The sequence below is a fragment of the Perca flavescens genome, chromosome 23 (genome assembly GCF_004354835.1).
Source record: "Perca flavescens isolate YP-PL-M2 chromosome 23, PFLA_1.0, whole genome shotgun sequence".
In the NCBI taxonomy this organism is placed as follows: Eukaryota; Metazoa; Chordata; class Actinopteri; order Perciformes; family Percidae; genus Perca; species Perca flavescens.
In genome coordinates, this window is record NC_041353.1 from 6,718,281 (window position 1) to 6,733,685 (window position 15,405).

The 15,405-nt window shown below is 43.3% G+C and overlaps 1 protein-coding gene across 2 annotated transcripts; it reads left to right on the forward strand.

The window, feature by feature from the left end:
* The first annotated feature begins 355 nt into the window (after nucleotides 1-355).
* vezt (vezatin, adherens junctions transmembrane protein) lies at nucleotides 356-14,921 on the forward strand. Of its 2 annotated transcripts, none has more exons than XM_028570867.1 (12): nucleotides 356-609; nucleotides 1,806-1,943; nucleotides 6,391-6,480; nucleotides 6,609-6,793; nucleotides 8,462-8,740; nucleotides 9,631-9,789; nucleotides 10,203-10,350; nucleotides 11,214-11,569; nucleotides 13,175-13,368; nucleotides 13,645-13,751; nucleotides 13,923-14,130; nucleotides 14,330-14,921. In XM_028570867.1, the coding sequence occupies exons 1-12, from the start codon at nucleotides 574-576 to the stop codon at nucleotides 14,875-14,877; spliced, it is 2,448 nt and encodes an 815-aa protein (XP_028426668.1). In that variant the 5' UTR covers nucleotides 356-573; the 3' UTR covers nucleotides 14,878-14,921. The 2 variants fall into 2 exon arrangements, with proteins under 2 accessions (XP_028426668.1, XP_028426669.1); XM_028570868.1 differs by having other exon boundaries at nucleotides 357-609; nucleotides 9,643-9,789.
* Nucleotides 14,922-15,405: the final 484 nt, after the last annotated feature.

Consider the following 15,405-nt stretch of genomic DNA (forward strand, 5'->3'; position numbering starts at 1 on the left):
GGTGCTTTTCCCAATAACGTCAAGTAGGACACAATAAAACAACACAGTTCCGTTTGTACATTTCAAAACAAATATATTGTTAGATAATATCTAGCTAGTGTAGTTGTTGTAGTACGACATAAAGTAGCTACAGAAGTAGGCATTCAGATATGTTCAACTGTATATTTTCAGTAAATAAAAAAATGTAAATGAAAATTGCTACTGTTTGCCGTGATTCTGATTCACAAAACATTGTTAAAATGCGTTTTTTATTTTGAAGGCAATTTCCGGTAATGCAGTGGCTGTTTCTCGCTAACCTTAAACGCATTTCTTGCCTAGCGTTCCATATCCAAACGGTGTGACCACTGCCTTTGGCGCCCAACGGAGGCGCTCTAACTGGCACGAACACTTGTTTGTTGCTAGCGAGCAAGCGGCGGTTGAAGACGAGCATTATGGGAATTGTAGTTTTAGCGACGTTTTAGCAACCGGCTAGCTACCAACCTGCTACCAACTTGTCAACGGCTGGCTGTTCCTCACTACTGTTGCCTACAACTTCAGAATGCAGAACGGGCTGTGTATAGATGGCGGAGAGCAATGACTGAGGAGTTTGATGAAGATGTGGTATTTGAGGTTTGTATTACAGCCGCTGTTTGTTTTTTTATTGAAACTTACGGATGCTTTGTCATACCTTTCGAGTTCTGAGGTAAATGTAGACGCTGGGTTCCCGATTCATTAACGACAGCTTAGCTAGCTCTATGGCTCACACACTCACACAGATAGCTAGCTAAACAAGCTAGTAGGCATGCGAGCTTCACATAAGCAGCCGTTTGCCCTGTTGCCGTGCATTGGCAATCCAAAACAAATCCACATATTTGGCTGGCTGCTAACCGTGTTTCTGCCAAGGAGCTTTGGTGGTCATGAGAGGGAGCTGAGCTGTGCGAGTGTGCGCATTGTTGTTGGTGTTTCATCATTAGCTACTAGATTAGGATGACCAGATCCAATGCGTCGGTTCTGGAAAAAAAAAATCCTTGACACACACGTAGCTACGTCTGGATGGTGACAACATGAGCTGCTGCGACTTCGTGTGACAATGCATGTGAGTAGCATTTAATTCTCATGCTGCTATCTAGGCATATAGCCTATTATGATGGGTCATTTACATTACACTGAGATGCAGCTGTGCAGAGGCACCAAAACACAGCAAATATGCTAAGTAATGTTTTCCCAGCAGCTGGGGGAGAACTGGGTCAGACATCTTTTGGACATATTCTGGCATGGGGTGTTTTTCCTCCTCTCTGCTTATTTCATGGCTGATTTGATTCTGAGCTTTCTTTGTTTAGGGTAAGAAACATCATTGCCTGTGTTTATCCCTCTGTGAGTAGATAGGATTATAACATGATGACTTGTGCTTAGATTTAGTCCAGTTTCCATGGTGCAGCGAGAGACTCCAAATACAGTCCTGGCGTCTGTATGAGTGATTTACAGATTCCCATGTGAAGGCACTTAGCTTTACAACATTCCTCCCAGAACAGGAAAGTAAGCTGCATGGAGGAGATATGGGGGATGTGGGTGAGGGAGGTGCCTCAACTTCAGCCGATGAATCCTGAGGGAAGGTAGACTGGCTTGACGAATCCGTTCCCTCGCTTATCAGAATCAGGACACTCTGGGGAAAAACTAGAGCAGAATAAGCTCAACCCACATCAGACTGATGACCACATTTTCTCAACCCTATCCTTCCATCTGGCACTATTGAATGCCTTGCTCTCCACCTCCCCCCCCCTTCTCATCCATCATTCCTCAACAACTGTCTCTCTTTCTCTTTGCAGAACTCTCCTCTTTTCCAGTACCTGCATGATCTAGGGCACACAGACTTTGAGGCATGTCCAACAGCATCACAGGACGACGAATATGGCGGACAAGAGGGAGACCTCACCACTCCTGACGAAGATCCACGGAAAACTTCAGTGAGCTCCTCCCATCCTTGACACAAATATCACACATGCCTGTCATTTTAATTTTCTCAACTGATCAACTAGTTTAACAAATCAATCTAATTGTGTCTCTCGTATCTCGACTTTAACTTTTATTTTGCAGCCAGGTGAAATCCAAATCAAAGATATGCTTAAACATAAAACCTGGTGCACAGCCAGCCATCATCATCCGCCCAATCATGAAATGATAAAAACAACAACCAGAAGGATCTCATCTTAAAATCAAGTGCTAATAAAAGACTAACACGGTGTTCAGATTGTTTAGAAATGTACCTGTCCTGTCATTTTCTGGAGACATGGTTATTATTATGAACAATGACAAATAGCTGTAATTATGTATTTATCATTTATCTGACTTGGCCAGTGCACATGACTGTAAATGTGCCAAAAGGGCTATTTTTCATCCATAGTCCCTGGAGAATTGTTACATAGTCACCCTGAAATAGATCATAAATTGACTGTAAATCAATTACAAATTACATATTACAAAAATGTCAGACAATTTCCTAGAGCCTAAGGTAACATTTCCAAATAGCTTTTTTTGTCCAACCAACAGTTCAAAATCTGTCTATATATATATATATATGTCTATATATATATATATATATATATATATATATATAGTATATAAAATAATATTTACTATAATGGAAAATGAAGAAAACAAGCAAATATACACTTTTTATATGATGGAACCTTTGAGTTTTTTTTAACAATTAGGCTATTAGTTGATTAATCTTTTAATTTTGATAATCTGTTAATCATTTAAACCGTGTTTTTTTTTGTAATGCGACAATGCAGAATATTATACAACAGGATTTGCTGTTTTCTCTGTTTGATTTCATTGTGATCGTAATGATCTTCGGTTGTGGACGGTCAGTCGGACAAAACACGACATTAGATGATGCAGCAAGGCAGTTTTACTATTTTCTGACTTTTTTTTTTTTTTTTTTTTTAATAGACCAAATAGTTAATAAAGAAAATGGTCTGCAGATGAATCAATAATTAAAATAAGGATTATTTGCATCTTTAGATGAATCAAGACCCCATCAGGTCAAAACCAGTCGACTATATGTGACTGATAGGGGCTAGACCTAACTTACTCCATCACTATTCACTTTATAACAGTCTCCATCCCTGACCCGGGGCAGTTTGTGTCTGTCTACGTGTGTTTGTCACAGAAAGTAATTCATTTGACTATTGACTCCAAACAGTGACGCGTATTGGCAAACAGTCAGCCACAGACCGTTATGTGCATTGGTTTTCTTTGCTTCGCTTTAATCAGACAAAGCATGGCAACCAGGGCTTCCTACACACAGATGCAGGTATTTTGCATGTTCTTTTAATCTTTAATCACACACACGGCAGATTCCTTTTCTGTATCTCAGTCCTGCTGTTGTCCTGATTTTTACAAGAGAGAGTCTAAATGTGCTTACTTACCTTAATGACCATGACGCAATTCCTGAACTCTTCCAAATTGTTTGCGTTTTGTTGATATTTACATATGTATGCTTGTTTTTGGATCTGTGTGCACTTCACTTCCGCAATCAGAGGAACATGTGAACTTTGAATTGCACTTGCATTAATCTAACCGTCGATGACTGTAGTTTGAGTCGACATGTGATTCACACAGACTTGTCCTGGGAAGCTTCCAGATCAGATGACTTGGCCTCTCCTCGTTCTCCCCCTCTTTTTTTTTGACGGGAAACAGTTTTATGTTTGTTTCGTTCAGGAACTTTCCGTACGTGTCACGCTTCCTCTCTGGTACGCTGTTGTTCTAAGGAGTTAAGGAGGATGAGGGATTCGGATGAGAGGGGTCGTCCCTGTGTGGCCAGTTTCCTGGAGCTCAGATAAAGTCGGAGCCGAGGCAAAAACACCTCGTTCACATAGACGGACCCCAGTTTATCTTTTTTTTTTTTTTTTTTTTTACCAGTTAAAGGTCTTACTAAACACAGCTCACGTACACGTGTGTGGTATGTGCTGTATATGTGAATGTCCTTGACCTGAAATATCATGTCAGTTCATTTGTATGTTGAAGCAGGATTGGCCCAAAACTTTTGTAAGTGGGATCATAACCGCAAAGGCTGCTGGTTCAAATCTATTATGGAAAAAAAACAAAAAACAACAGCAAATATTCACATTTGAGATGTGGAACCAGTTAGTTTTGGGCATGTTTACTTGGGGAAAAAAAGACTTAGCTAGTTAGTTTCTGATTAATAACAGCAAAGTCTTCACATTGCTTGTTTTGTCTGACCAAAACCCAAAAGATATACAGTTCACAATGATATAACCCAGAACGAAATTCTCACATTTGAGAAGCTGGAATCGGAGGAATTATTTGCTTGACCGGTGAAACCACAGCTTGATGTTTTTACACATAGGTTTTTGTTTGGATTAAAGAAGATATAATGTGTTTGTTAGCAAGCTTTTAGAGGCGCTGGTAGGATTCTGTTTGGACAGAGCTAGGCTAGCTGTTTCCCCCTGTTTCCAGTCTTTGTGCTAAGCTAAGCTAATCATCTCCTGCCTCTGTACTGAATGGACATTTGAGAGTGGAATCAATCTTCTTTTCTAATGCTCAGCAAGAAAGCCAAAAAGGTGTGTGTGTGTGTGTGTGTCCGTGTGTGTGTGTGTGTCCGTGTGTGTGTGTCCGTGTGTGTGTGTGTGTGTGTGTGTGTGTGTCCGTCCGTGTGTGTGTGTGTGTGTCCGTGTGTGTGTGTGTCCGTGTCCGTTCACTCCCGCGATCAGTCTGGTGTCTGGAAGCTGGAGTGTTTTCTGTATGACACCAGGAGAATACTGATGAGCAGGAACTGACTGTGTCAGGATATTGTACAGTAGTGAGAGTGCAGGCATCTGTGAGTTAAGCTGTACATGGTTTACATCATCTCTGTGGTAGGATTAGCCGCTTTGATACTACAGAGAAGACGGAACAGGGGCTGTGGCCTACTTGGAGGCTGATGACTGTTGTTGTTGTGTGAATACCCAGTCCTGAAACTCAGTCTCAAATAAGTAATCAATACTACCGCGGCCATTGGAATAATAACACTTGTGCTTCACCCCACAGAAAAAGGGTCAGCTCACAGGCTGCCCAGTCTGAATCAATAACCAGCTGGAGCGCGCAACACACACTCCACAGGATGTTATGTTTTGTTATGTAGGTTTCTACAAGATTCTCAGTTTTTTAACCCTCCTGTTGTCCTCGGGTCAAATTTGAGCCATTTTCAAAAATGGGTTTCTTTCAACGAATTGTCCAAAACAATAACGTGGATGGTTCCCTACAACGCTCTTCACAAGTAAAATAAATGATCAGTTCACTACTTTCATTGAATTTGGGTGTTTTATTCAAGGTTATAGCATTTGAAGAAAAAAAAAAAAATGGATAAAAGAACGTTGAAAAAAATGATAACATTTTTGGAAATGGCGCCAAAAACGTGGCGCAAAAAAAGAAGAAAAAACATTTTTTTTAAAAAAGCGCAGAAACAAACGGCAAAAGTGTGGAAAAAAATAAGTTTTGATTTAAAGTCTCGACCCAGAAAAACTAAAAGTTGCTTGGTCGACTGCAAGACAACACAAGGGTTAAAAGAACTTATTAATGAGTCCCAATACTCTAAGCAGATTAGTTAGAATAATAGATCCTATTCACGATTAGGCATTACACAGGTCAGGATTTTTTGTAGGCTATTTAGCACTTGCAAGAAAAACTTGCAACATCTTGCACATTTTGAACCACCTGAGGTGTGTTCTGCATTGAAATGTCAACACACTTTAAAATGTTGGGCACTATGTCACTCTGGTTGTGATTGGATGTCTCCAACTGTTTACCGTGCGAGTCCACGGTGCAGAGACTCCTTAGAAGCAAGAAATAAAACAGAAGTGTGTGTTTGTTTCTGTGTAGTGTGTGTAGTGTCTCCATTGAAAAGCAAACAAACTTGTTTCTTTTTCTAGAACCAAAGCAATCCTTCCTTTCCATCTGTCAACCGTGTAATTTCAGAGAGTAAAAGCTTTAGTTTTTATTGATGCCGAAAATGTAAACATCTAGTTATAACACCGAAATGGAAATTCAACAAATTGATGTGGTTTTTGTGCCACAGCAGAGCTATATAAGACCCGGGAGTGAGTGTTTTTACAAACGCACATTGCACTTATTGTTGTCGCCTCAAAGAGTTTGTCTCCTGGGATACTCCTTTTGACCAAGTGTGTGTGTGTTTTTGAGTGCACACAGTTGCTATTTATTAGAGGTGTGATTCCTGGGAAATAAAGCCAACCTAAAGGAAGCACACCAAAATGACATTTGGTATTTTAATCTGGAATATATTTCACTTATCCATTGTGGGCATAAAATAATGGAAAGCCCTGAATAAAACTGGAACTGAGTCGTTACTTAATTAACTGATTTATAACCTATTCTGTCTGTGATTTGCAGGGAGGACGCTTCTGGAGACTGGCTGAAGCGTTATGGAGATGGAGTCCGATTCACCAGGCGGCTGCATCTCGTAAGATGGGCCAGCAGCTGGTAGGTAGAATGGGAAAGGGAAAGGAATGCTGGCACTGAAACCAGCAACTTCACACTGTTTTACATTTAAAGGCATCTCTTTGTTTTCTGTGCACTTTTTCTTTAACGTGTTTCTCTTTCTCTTGTAGGACTGTGTCTTCGGCCAGTACTCAGTGAAGTGCATTCTGGACCAGGACGTGCTGCTGCAGGAGGATGTGGAGCTGATCGAGCTGTTAGACCCGAGTCTGCTCACCCTCGGCTCGTCCGTCTCTGGCTCATCCAGCCGAGCGAGCACCCTGCCCAGACCGAGCCTCATAGCCAGGCCCTCCCTATGGTACATTGTTAGGAAACCAATACATAGAGACACCACAGTGGATGGGCAAAGCAAGAGAATATAGTGCATTCCAATACAACCCCAGCACAAACCAAAACTATGGCCTCTAAAATAATAGTAAAAGTAAACGTTCAGTAAACTATCATAGTTTTTGGAAGGAAAGTCTCTTAAAGGAACACGCCGACTTATTGGGAATTTAGCTTATTCACCGTAACCCCCAGAGTTAGACAAGTCGATACATACCCTTCTCATCTCCGTGTGTGCTGTAAGGCTGTCTGACGGCTCCAGCGGCATCAGGCCAGCACAGAACATCAGGTGAATGGTTCCAGTAATCCTACTGCTCCGAATAAGTGACAAAATAACGCCAACATGTTCCTATTTACATGTTGTGATTTATAGATATAAACAACGTAACATGACACACAGCCATCTTCTAACTGTAAACAAACCGGGTACTATATTCTCAGGCGGAAGAATATAGTACTTGGGCTCGCAGCAAGCCTGTCTGAGAATATAGTTCCCGGTTTGTTTACTGTTAGAAGATGGCTGTGTCTCATGTTACGTTGTTTTTTTGTACACGCTGTGACTCTACAAATCACAACATGTAAATAGGAACATGTTGGCGTTATTTTGGTCACTTTTGTCACAATCGGAGCAGTAGGCTAGTTGGAACCAGTTACCTGCAGGATCTGTGCTAGGCTAAGCTAATGCTGGAGCCGTCCAGACAGCGCACAGCACGCACGGAGATGAGAAGGGTATGTATCGACTTGTCTTACTCTGGGGGTTACGGTGAATAAGCTAAATTCCCAATAAGTCGGCGTGTTCCTTTAAAGATTATAAATTGCAAGGATAACATTTTGGATTGTGTGATATTGTGGAGTGTTCCTCTTAGACCATCCCATCTATGTTTGATTTGATTTGATTTGATTAGGATCCCCATTAGCTGGTGCAGAACATCAGCTACTCTTCCTGGGGTCCATATCCTGGGTGCAAAATTACGAATCGCACTATGGCCACGCCAAGACCAGCCCTATGAAGCAGCTCGATTGGTCGGGGTTAGGCATTTGACCTTGAGTGGTAAAGGTTAGGATAGCCGATTGGACAGGGGACAGGACCTGAACAAATGGGGGTTACGTTACTTTGCGTAAGCATGGACGCCTGGCCAATAAATGCTATTGAAGGGCGGGTCTTGGCGTGGCCATAGTGGGATTTGTAATATCGCACCCTGGGTATATAACGTGACTTTGACTTTATTAATTAGTGTACTGAAGTTTTCAACAAAGACCTGCAAAAAGAGCACCTTCTCACAAGACAAGAAAGTGAAATTTGACAAAACACAGATGCAAAAGACTAGTATTTGTATCTAAAGCATTATTAATATAACAAAATAAAATATTTTCATTTAATGACATTTGAAATGAATGGCATAATTTTTATCAATTCAATATATGTATTTATTACAGCCTTGGTATTCTTTGGATGCTGCAAAGATAACATAAAGATTAAAGAAACTTAAAAAAAAAAAGTAATTGCTAATGAATTGATTCTAATAATGGTGTCTTGTTAAAGGGACACTCCAGGAATTTAGTATAGCACTTTCATCTAAACTGTCAAATGAACAGTTAATGGTTGCACTAATCACAACTCCCTCCTGTGTTCCCCACTCAGGGACGTGGCGGGGCTGATCGGCCTGGCTGCGGTGCTGCTGGGTCTCCGCTCTGAGGGCCTGTGGTCGCTGGCGGCAGCGCCGTGGGGCCTGGCGCTGCTGGGCTGGCTTGGACTGAGGGGAGTCATGCTGTGGAGAATGGGCCGCATGCAGAGAGCCGTCCACACACGGGCCACGCAGCTCCAGACCCTGGTCCACAACAGCAAGACTCTGACCGGGCTGTCTCGTAAAGCCCTGCGTCTGGTGCAGGAGACGGAGGTCATCTCCAGAGGGTTCACCCTGTAAGTGTGCTTGTTTGATTTTTACCTACATGCATATCACCCAATCTCAGAATGTTCATGTGCATTTCCTGTCATGTCACTGCTTGGTTCAAGCCTCCTCAGTTGATTCACTCTTTTTTTTTTTTTTTTGGTGTCTTAGTTAAGTTACATCCTCTCAGGTAGTGTGTCTGTAGGTGTTTTATTATTTATGTCAGCTCTTGTTTTAGACACAATTTGTCTCTGTCTGTGTGTATAGATTTAGCATTGTCTATAAAAGCACATACTTTAATCACTTAAGTAAGTTAAATGAATAGTTTTGCTCTCTTCGTCGAGAGTTAGATGAGAAGATCGATACCACGGGAAATATTAAGCCATAGCCAGCAGCCAATTAGTTTAGCTTAGCTTAGCTTAGCATAAAGACAGGAAATGGGAAAACCGCTAGCCTGGATCCGAAAGTCCTACCAGAATTTACACTTTAGTGTTTGTACGAACTAAACAAACAAGCTATAGGATGTTAATTATTGAGCTTTGGAAGGTGCTGGTAGGTGGATTTTGTTACATTTGGCCTATCTAGCTGTTTGACCCTGTTTCCAGTCTTTAGCTTAGCTTAGCTAACCAGCTGCAGCTGTAGCTCCATATTTACCACACACACATGAGTGCTTACGATTTTTGTCATGTAACTCCTGCTAAGAAGTGATTTAAGCATATTATATTTCCTAAAATGTCGAACTATTCCTTTAATAGCATGTCATGTTGTCTTGTTCGTCACAACTGCATTGTGTTAGCACTCATTGTCTGAGTTTGTTGGTTAGTTTCATGTGTCGTCTTTAGTGATGTGGTGTTCAGTGTTGCGTGTGCCCCCCTGCCTCTTTGGGACGTCTCCACAGTTGTATCACATTTCACTTGTCAAGTTTGCTCGACAGGGTGAGTGCGGCCAACTCCTTTAGCAGGGCGGGGCCGGGGGCGGTGCCACGAGGCCAGCAGCTGATGGGACTGAGGAAGGCCCTGTACCGGGCGCTCCGGACCGCCTTCAGAGCGTCTCGTAGAGCCACCTGTCACATGCTCAAGGCATATCCTTTACCTTGAGATAAAGACTTAATAACTCAAAATAGTGTGTTCTTATTTTGGAACTCCTTTCTAGTGGCACATCGGGTAATTAGTCTGGATTTGGCATTATAAGTATAAAGCAGACTGCATAAATTCATACCCTTTTGCATCAAAGACTTATACTTGTTTTTAGAAACTTTCAGATGCACACATCTCTAGAGTGTGGAGGAAAAATGGTTGGAAATCACAGACCTCTTTTGATCTCATTCAGTTGTTGACGATTTGTAGACTTTTATAGGCCTTAACATGCTATTTGAAATATGAAATGACCCTGTATAAATCTAGAATTATGTGAGGTAATTTTTTTATGAGACACAAATAGGTGCATTTCTTTTTCAAAGAAGTGTGATGTGTCCTTAACCCCCTCCCCCCCAACGTTCCCTCTGAACTCTGAGATCGATAATGTGACCAACTATGTGTCTGCGGTGCCTCTGAAGGAGCTGGGACTCGGCCTGGGGATTGAGCACCTGGGTGACGAGCAGGCTCAGGAGCTGACCGATGACTACAGCCTGCCTGCCCTGAAGGTAAGGCCTTGCAGACGGAGTGGTTAGCTGATTCCTTCCCCCTCTTTCCAGGCTCAACTAAAGGTGCTCACGCACCAACCTGATTATCGGCTGGCGACGTCGGTGTCTCGAGTCTGTTCGGTGTGTTCCGTGACGTCGTCCGTCGGAGGAGCCGTCGGCCTTCATTTGGGCCGATTTGACATGTTGAATCGAAAGGCCATCGTATTTTCTTCCGTTCAGCGAGTAATGACGACATCGATCCTTCTCGACTACTATCAACTCTCTCTGATGAAAACAACAACGACTGACGACAGCGTGCTGTGTTTACGAGGTCTAGAGAGATGTTCCGTCATTTCCGGTTTTCATTTTTTGGGCGACAGTAAAGATTAGCGCCGCCTGCTGTTATGGAGGCGTATTACGTCTCGTGGACAGAGAACGTACGCTCAAGTCGGCGTCGCTTCGGTGTGTTCCGAGGCACTTTATGGACGACTCGGGGAGACGGGAGCCAAATGATCAGTCCGATTGCCTTTTCTGCCGACGGTCGGCCGTCGGGTTGGTGCGTCAGAGCCTTAAGCTGAAAGTGGTAATGATCTTCTCAGCAAGCTCTCAACAAGAACAGGAAGAAGCTTAATCTTAATCTACTTTATCCACTTCTCTGCTGTCTATCCTGTAAGATGAGTATCTTGCAAACACTTACAGTTTTGTCACATGGCCTATTGAGTGTATTCATGAACTGATCTCATTTTGGCTCTTGAATTGAAAGGACTGAAACAAGCAACAGTTGACAGCTGAAAGAGCCAAAGAAAGGAATGGTACTGGTTCTGGGAGGAAGGGCTTATATGCATACATGTTGTTCAGCAGATGTTTGTTGTTTTGGCCTGTAGATGCTGTTCCAGCTGTGGGTGGGACAAAGATCTGAATGTTTCCGTCGACTGGCTCTTCTCCTGTCACACCGAAGAATAGAGGAGCCAGATGAGGGCGTACTCAACCAAGACAGCTCCCCACCCCCTCCTCCGCTGCACCGCTCCATCGCCGCTGTGACCGAGCCCCTCCATCACGCTCTGGGCAGCTGCCTCTGCGAAGTGCAGCGCAGCTACGACTTCCATCGACACTTTGAGACCCATCTGAGGACGACTGGCTCTGACAGGACGGGGAGAGCAAGGGAGAAATGCCGGGAGCTCAACACCCTGCACACCTCCATCCGAAGCCTGCAGCTGCACCTCAAGGCCCTGCTTAGCGAGTGAGACACACACACACACACACACACACACACACACACACACACACACACACACACACACACACACACACACACACACTCTCACACTCAACCTCACAATCCTGACTGCCCTCATTCTACACTTCCCATAAGAGGAGATGAGACTTTAATGATCAGTGAGCGGAAACTGGGTCATTCCACCAGCAAAGCAGTATTAGTACAAAGTAAAAAAATAAATAAGGGTATAGAAAGTAGGATTGTAGGGATGTACTAGAAAATATTAAAAGTAAGAAATGTAAATTACACCATTTCAAGTAGTGCTACGTTGTACCAACATTTTTTTGTATTTACACTTTAATTTATCAAAAAACACAACATTTCTGCAATATACTATTATAGTACAGAAACTACAGAAAATAATCTACTAAGTGGACCTTGAGTTGAGATTTTCTTGTCAAATATGAAAATATATTAAATATGACATACATTTAAAAGGCATGAGTCACAAATAAAAGACACAAAATTAATGAAAAGGCAAATATGAATTTTCAAACTATTCACTGAATGTAAAAACCTAGTGACTAAATAGGAAACTATTTGTACTTTTAATAAAGTAGACAGCCGTTATCCCTCAATGATTTCCTTTATTAAATTCATAGCACTCACAGTGGAGCCGATGGAGGTTAAAGTGTTAATATTATGCTCATTTTCAGGTTCATAATTGTATTTAGAGGTTATATCACAATAGGTTTACATGGTTTAATTTTCGAGGAACACCATATTTTTGTTGTACTGCACATTGCTGCAGCTCCTCTTTTCACCCTGTGTGTTGAGCCCTCTGTTTTAGCTACAGAGTGAGACATCGCACTTCTGTTCTATCTTTGTTGGGAGTTGCACATTTGCAGTAGCTAGGCAAGGACTACAAGCTAGTCAGTTGCAGAGTATGAGGGAGTGCCACGCTAGCAGCTAGGCTAGCATTATAACGTGTGTTACAAAGTGAGTATCTGAAGTAAAGGCTGGACTACAATAGAGCTGTTTGGAGCAGTTTGTGAACAGTGTTTTCTGTTGGAGATGGTAAGTCCCTTTGGGGTGGACTTTGGGCTTTTTCTCTTTGTAAACCTATAATGTGCACAAAATGATATATAACACAATAAAGGAAAGGGGAAAAGCCAAAATGCATAATATGAGCACTTTAAGAGAAACCTATCAGTTAGAGGATTTGTAAATTCTGAGACCCCCAAGAAGTAGATTGTGGAAAAGGCTCTAAAGTATATGAGTCACCGGAATATAAAAGTGCCATTTACCATGAGTCCCGGCATCAAAGTTTATAGTTATGACCACACATTGAAGCCGTAGCAAATTATTTAAATAAAAAACAGCAGGTAATCCCAATCGTAGTTTGTCAATGACAACTTACATTTTGATGCTCTCTTCCGCCATTTATGTTTGGATGTCATGTTTGTGAAACTTAACATTTCAACAGGAAACTATGTAAACCTAACTTAAAGCAGCCGAGTCTAGCTTGAGTTTCTTCTGCACCGTCTTCTGCAGTTTCCCTTCTTGGCAAAACATATAGTGTAAAAGTCAATGTCAACATTCCTCCTCTTCTGTTTCTGATATCGTCAGGATGATCATCCTGGAGGACGACCTGGAGAAACTGATGGTGTCCAAGGAACTGACGGAGTTGACGTTCGAGGGCTACCAGGCCCTCAGTGACCGGCTGCACCAGCTGCAGCCTCACATGCAGGCCAGCACCGGCTGCTGGGAGGACACCATCTGCCAGGTGGAGCGCATGCTGAGACGGGCCAACGCCTGTCCAGGTGAGCTTGTTCCAACGCAAACACACTCGTGGCTGTTGGTTAAATATAACGCTACGGCCGAGCAGCCAATACAGGACGGTGACATCACCGTTAGAAGTATATTAGTTTCCATATTTCCACAGGGGCTACTTTTGGCGCAGGCTTCCTCCTTCCTTTACCATGACTCAAGACTATTGACAGGGCTGGGTGGAAGTGGCTCCTTCACAATGTAGGACAAGTAACAGACCAAGCAGAGCACGGCAGTCAGTTTGCAATAATGCACACCATCTCTTGCAGGTTATGCTGAGGGTCTGGAGCAGTGTGGTACCCCTGTAACCGAGACTCCTGCTCCTCCTCCATCCTACCCGTTGATCCTGGACAGAGACCCTGTGCCAGAAGAGCTGGTAAGATGAAATGTCCGCCTGACATCTTGCGTTGTGTGCCTCCTATTTACACCAAGATTTATGTCCCTAGTACGTGGCCTTTTAAAACTGCCATGAAATGAATGAAAGTTATTCTCCACCCTGATCTGTTTCCCTGTTGTCGACCTCCCCCATGCCGTTTCATTGGACCAGGAGTGGGAGGCCTACGTGTCCGACTCCGACTCCGACGGCGAAGGCAGAGGGTCTTGGTGTGACATCTTGTCACCGGAGGAACGGGAGCGGCAGCGCCGGGAGAAGGAGGAGTCCCGTCGCGTCCTGTCGGAGCTCAAAGCTGTGCTGGGCTTCCGTGCGTCGGAGGGGGAGAGGATGAAGAGGAAGCAGCTGCTTTTCAACGACCAAGGTCTGCACTGACCCATGTCACCTCTCTCCTGTGATCATTTATAGATGTTTGACTGGTGGAGATTTTGCTGGTATTGTTAATATTTTTGGACTGAGCCTGTGACTGACTTGCCCACATCAGATTTGCGATACAAGGTTAAAACTGGAAATCAATATACGAGTTTGACCCTAAGTGATCTATGTCCTCTTCTTTCGTGCAGCTGCTGTGACACCTTCAGCTCACGGTGAGAGTTCAGATCCTGGCACAAAGCCGTCAGACGCTCCGACCTCCCTGGGATCTATAGAAAGTGGCAACGAAGAAGGAAACCACTTTTCAGAGCGCTCTGCAGGAAACAAAGGGGAGGAAGGGGAAGGAAAAGATGGCAGGGTGAGGCCTGACCCCTTCGCCGAGCCAGTGACGGAGTTCAGCTGTGGCTTGGAGGAGAAGGAAGGGGATTTGGGAGGAACTTCGGTGTGTACCAGAGGAGGAGGAGGCGCGTCTGAGCTCCACCAATACGACGGTGTCCTGGAGGAGGGCCAGAACGGTCTGGACTGCTTCCTGAAGCCTAAAGTCCCCGCCGTCACTGTGATGGACAGACTGACGGAGCTCCACGGCCCAGAGGCTCTCAGCTTCAGCTCCGCCCTCGCCGCTCAGGTGGCAGCACGCTCGCACTCGCTCATCACCATGGAGGAGCAGACGTTCGGTGATGATGAGGAGGAGGATGAAAAGGAGAGCGACAGTCAAACCCTTGAGAAGGACTTAAATTAAAAACCCTGCTGCTTTAACCTAGCACTGAGCAGAGACTGTATTTATGTCTGATTGTCTGGTTGTCTTTTATCGATGGGTCTGTGTTACATCTTAACCGTTTCTTGCGTGGAGGCATTTCAAATTGACGCCACTCTCTCTATACCCATCCGTCCATTTTACTGTACGTTACCCACAATTCTTACTGCTCTTTTGCTGTTAAAACTCAGGTACCAGAACCACTAAAACATGACCTTATAGTGTTAAGATCGGAAGACCAAAATGTCTGCAGTTACCTGGTAACATCAACACAGTGTATATTGTTCACAGTCATACAGTGGGTCTGGAAATGAAGATTGTAGAAAACGTTGGCTCCATACATAAAAAAAGAAGTGTTTTTAAACTTTTCATCTCATGCGACAAATTTCAAGCTTAGGTGTATCTCGGAGCTTTATGAAACGTCCAGAAATAAAAGGAAAGAGAGTATGCCACAATGTAAAAATACTCTGTTAGTAGTAGTAACAGTCTTGCATTCAGAATTCAGCTAAACCT

Bases quoted from the DNA above. Each gene is read 5' to 3' on its own strand.
- vezt (XM_028570867.1), top strand. From the start codon at position 574: ATGACTGAGGAGTTTGATGAAGATGTGGTATTTGAG. The intron at 6,794-8,461 runs GTACATTGTTAG...TTCCCCACTCAG, and splicing joins ATAGCCAGGCCCTCCCTATG to GGACGTGGCGGGGCTGATCG. The intron at 14,131-14,329 runs GTCTGCACTGAC...TCTTTCGTGCAG, and splicing joins GCTGCTTTTCAACGACCAAG to CTGCTGTGACACCTTCAGCT.